The sequence below is a fragment of the Cynoglossus semilaevis genome, chromosome 13 (genome assembly GCF_000523025.1).
Source record: "Cynoglossus semilaevis isolate Cse_v1.0 chromosome 13, Cse_v1.0, whole genome shotgun sequence".
In the NCBI taxonomy this organism is placed as follows: Eukaryota; Metazoa; Chordata; class Actinopteri; order Pleuronectiformes; family Cynoglossidae; genus Cynoglossus; species Cynoglossus semilaevis.
In genome coordinates, this window is record NC_024319.1 from 10,474,315 (window position 1) to 10,476,407 (window position 2,093).

A 2,093-nucleotide genomic window follows, 5' to 3' on the forward strand; every position below is an offset into this window, starting at 1 on the left:
CCTGAAATCAAATAGAATAAAATGTGTTAAAATGTTATTGAAAGTCAGGGCTTAACATTAAGTACATACATACTTAGTACTATGGCAGTATAACTGTGTGTATTAGACAGCAGTGGTATATAAAACTACATATTATCTTCTTTCTGGTTATTAAGAATGCATTCAGTATGGTTATATGGCTAATCTGGTAATGTAGTTGAACAAAAATTTACAAGACTGTAAAAAAAAAATTGCAAAATTTACAAGACTGTAAAAAAAAAAAAAATTATGAGAAATAAATAATTACACATAATTAAAAAAAAATAACAATACAATATGTCTGAAATTCTTGAAAAACAGGAACCATACTTTTGCCTGATCTTTTTCCAACGGTCCATGTGATCACAGAGGAGTGAGCCTGATACAGACTCTGTTGACTGTGGGGAGAGAAAAGACACGTTAGTTTTCAACATCATTTTAATCCGTGTTCTACTAAATAAGTAGAAGACTGAACATTGAAGTTAGTAACTGGACATATTGAACAATATTCAGCACCTTGGTAACAGTGGGTTTATCAGTCGGTGGGATCCTCAGATTGATGAGTTCTCCAGAGTTGCTGACAGGACAGGGGGTTGGAGGAGGGAGTCTGTATACATTCTGATTTTTACCATTTATCATATCTGTGACCTGGCAAAAAGAAACACAGAGACAAGCACCATGTAACATCAACATCATATAACATCATATGCAAACAATGATATTTAACCATATTTAAAAAAGCCATTAATTTATGTTTTACCATGTTTGGTGCAACAAATGATTTACGTGTGACATTTAAGTAAAGTAGTATTTCTAATTAACCAAGGAACAAGACCGAATATATAAAGTCATCATTGAATTAAAAAAAGGGATTAGTTGATACCATGTGCAGATGACCATTACAAATTAAACTAATCTTTATTCAATATGACTATATGTTCTCACCTCTTCCTCTACCACATTGTGGGGAGGACTTGGAGAACGAGCTGGCTCTCGAACAGAGGGATTGTTCCTCATCCATGCACGACAGATTGGATACAGCGGTGTACCAGTGTGGAACTGAGCCAAATCCACACTGCGATCAAATAGTTTAATGACATATGCATCTGGCAGAAGAAAACAGACAAAACTAGTTTGGAACAACAGTCACACAGTAACTGAGGGGATAATATTGTCCTGTATGGATAGTGAGTGCACTTTGTTTATGTTGATTGGTCTCTGGTATGCCTTCGTCCATTTCTTTTCGCTTCTTTCTTCGATGCTGAGAAAAGCGAGATGAAGGCCTGAAAATGTATTAAAAAAAAATTGTACCCTTGTGTGCAATATCATTTTAATTTCCTGTTGTGAAAATATGTACACTTGCCTTTTTCCAGCAGATGATGGAGACAAATCCCTAGTGCAAATAAATGGGAAAAAAAGAAGAAAATTAGTAATGATTGCTAAATAATCATTAACCAACACCACTCAAAACACCAAACTGTGGACCATTATTTATGTAATGGAAATTGACAAGTTATGTTGATCCTTACTTGGTTAGAGATTCTGACAAACTTTTCCCAGCATCGCCATCATTTTGTTCCCTGTTGGAAATGCAATTATATTAATCATACTACAATTTCAACAACAACTTAAAGGCCAAAACGGACTTCTTTAACCTTTCATTTTCACTCTTCTCAACCAGTCCCTTCAACACTGCATCCAGTCTGTTTCGTGCACCAATCATCTCCATATCTGTCAAAGAAAGACAGTTGCATTGAAATAGCAATACCTAGTATGTTGACGCCATTTAACAGCAATAAAACAAATTGCATAAACCTTTTAAAACACCGGAAAGGGAATCCGGTTCGAAAAAAGAAATAAATTAATAGATGTTTATCCTCAAATTGCGATACATGCACTGTACTGCATAATTTATGTATTTTTCAAGGACTGATGAGGGGAAAACTCTTACCTGATCTTTCAGACTTTATCTTGACGTGGTGCATTTTGTATCCCTTGTTAACTATCCGTAAATTAAACAAAGGTAATTACAACGTCGCAGCTCATGCAGACGGATCTTGAACTCTTTACGGTAA

General features: G+C 35.0%; 1 protein-coding gene across 1 annotated transcript; it reads right to left on the reverse strand.

Annotated features, from left to right (window-relative positions):
• Positions 1-6: 6 nt before the first annotated feature.
• lin37 (lin-37 DREAM MuvB core complex component) lies at positions 7-2,089 on the reverse strand. The gene is made up of 9 exons (XM_025061852.1): positions 1,970-2,089; positions 1,674-1,749; positions 1,548-1,598; positions 1,382-1,411; positions 1,216-1,301; positions 964-1,124; positions 535-666; positions 268-416; positions 7-233 (listed from the first exon to the last, which is right to left on the reverse strand). The coding sequence occupies exons 1-9, from the start codon at positions 2,001-2,003 to the stop codon at positions 209-211; spliced, it is 744 nt and encodes a 247-aa protein (XP_024917620.1). The 5' UTR covers positions 2,004-2,089; the 3' UTR covers positions 7-208.
• Between the last annotated feature and the right edge of the window lie 4 nt (positions 2,090-2,093).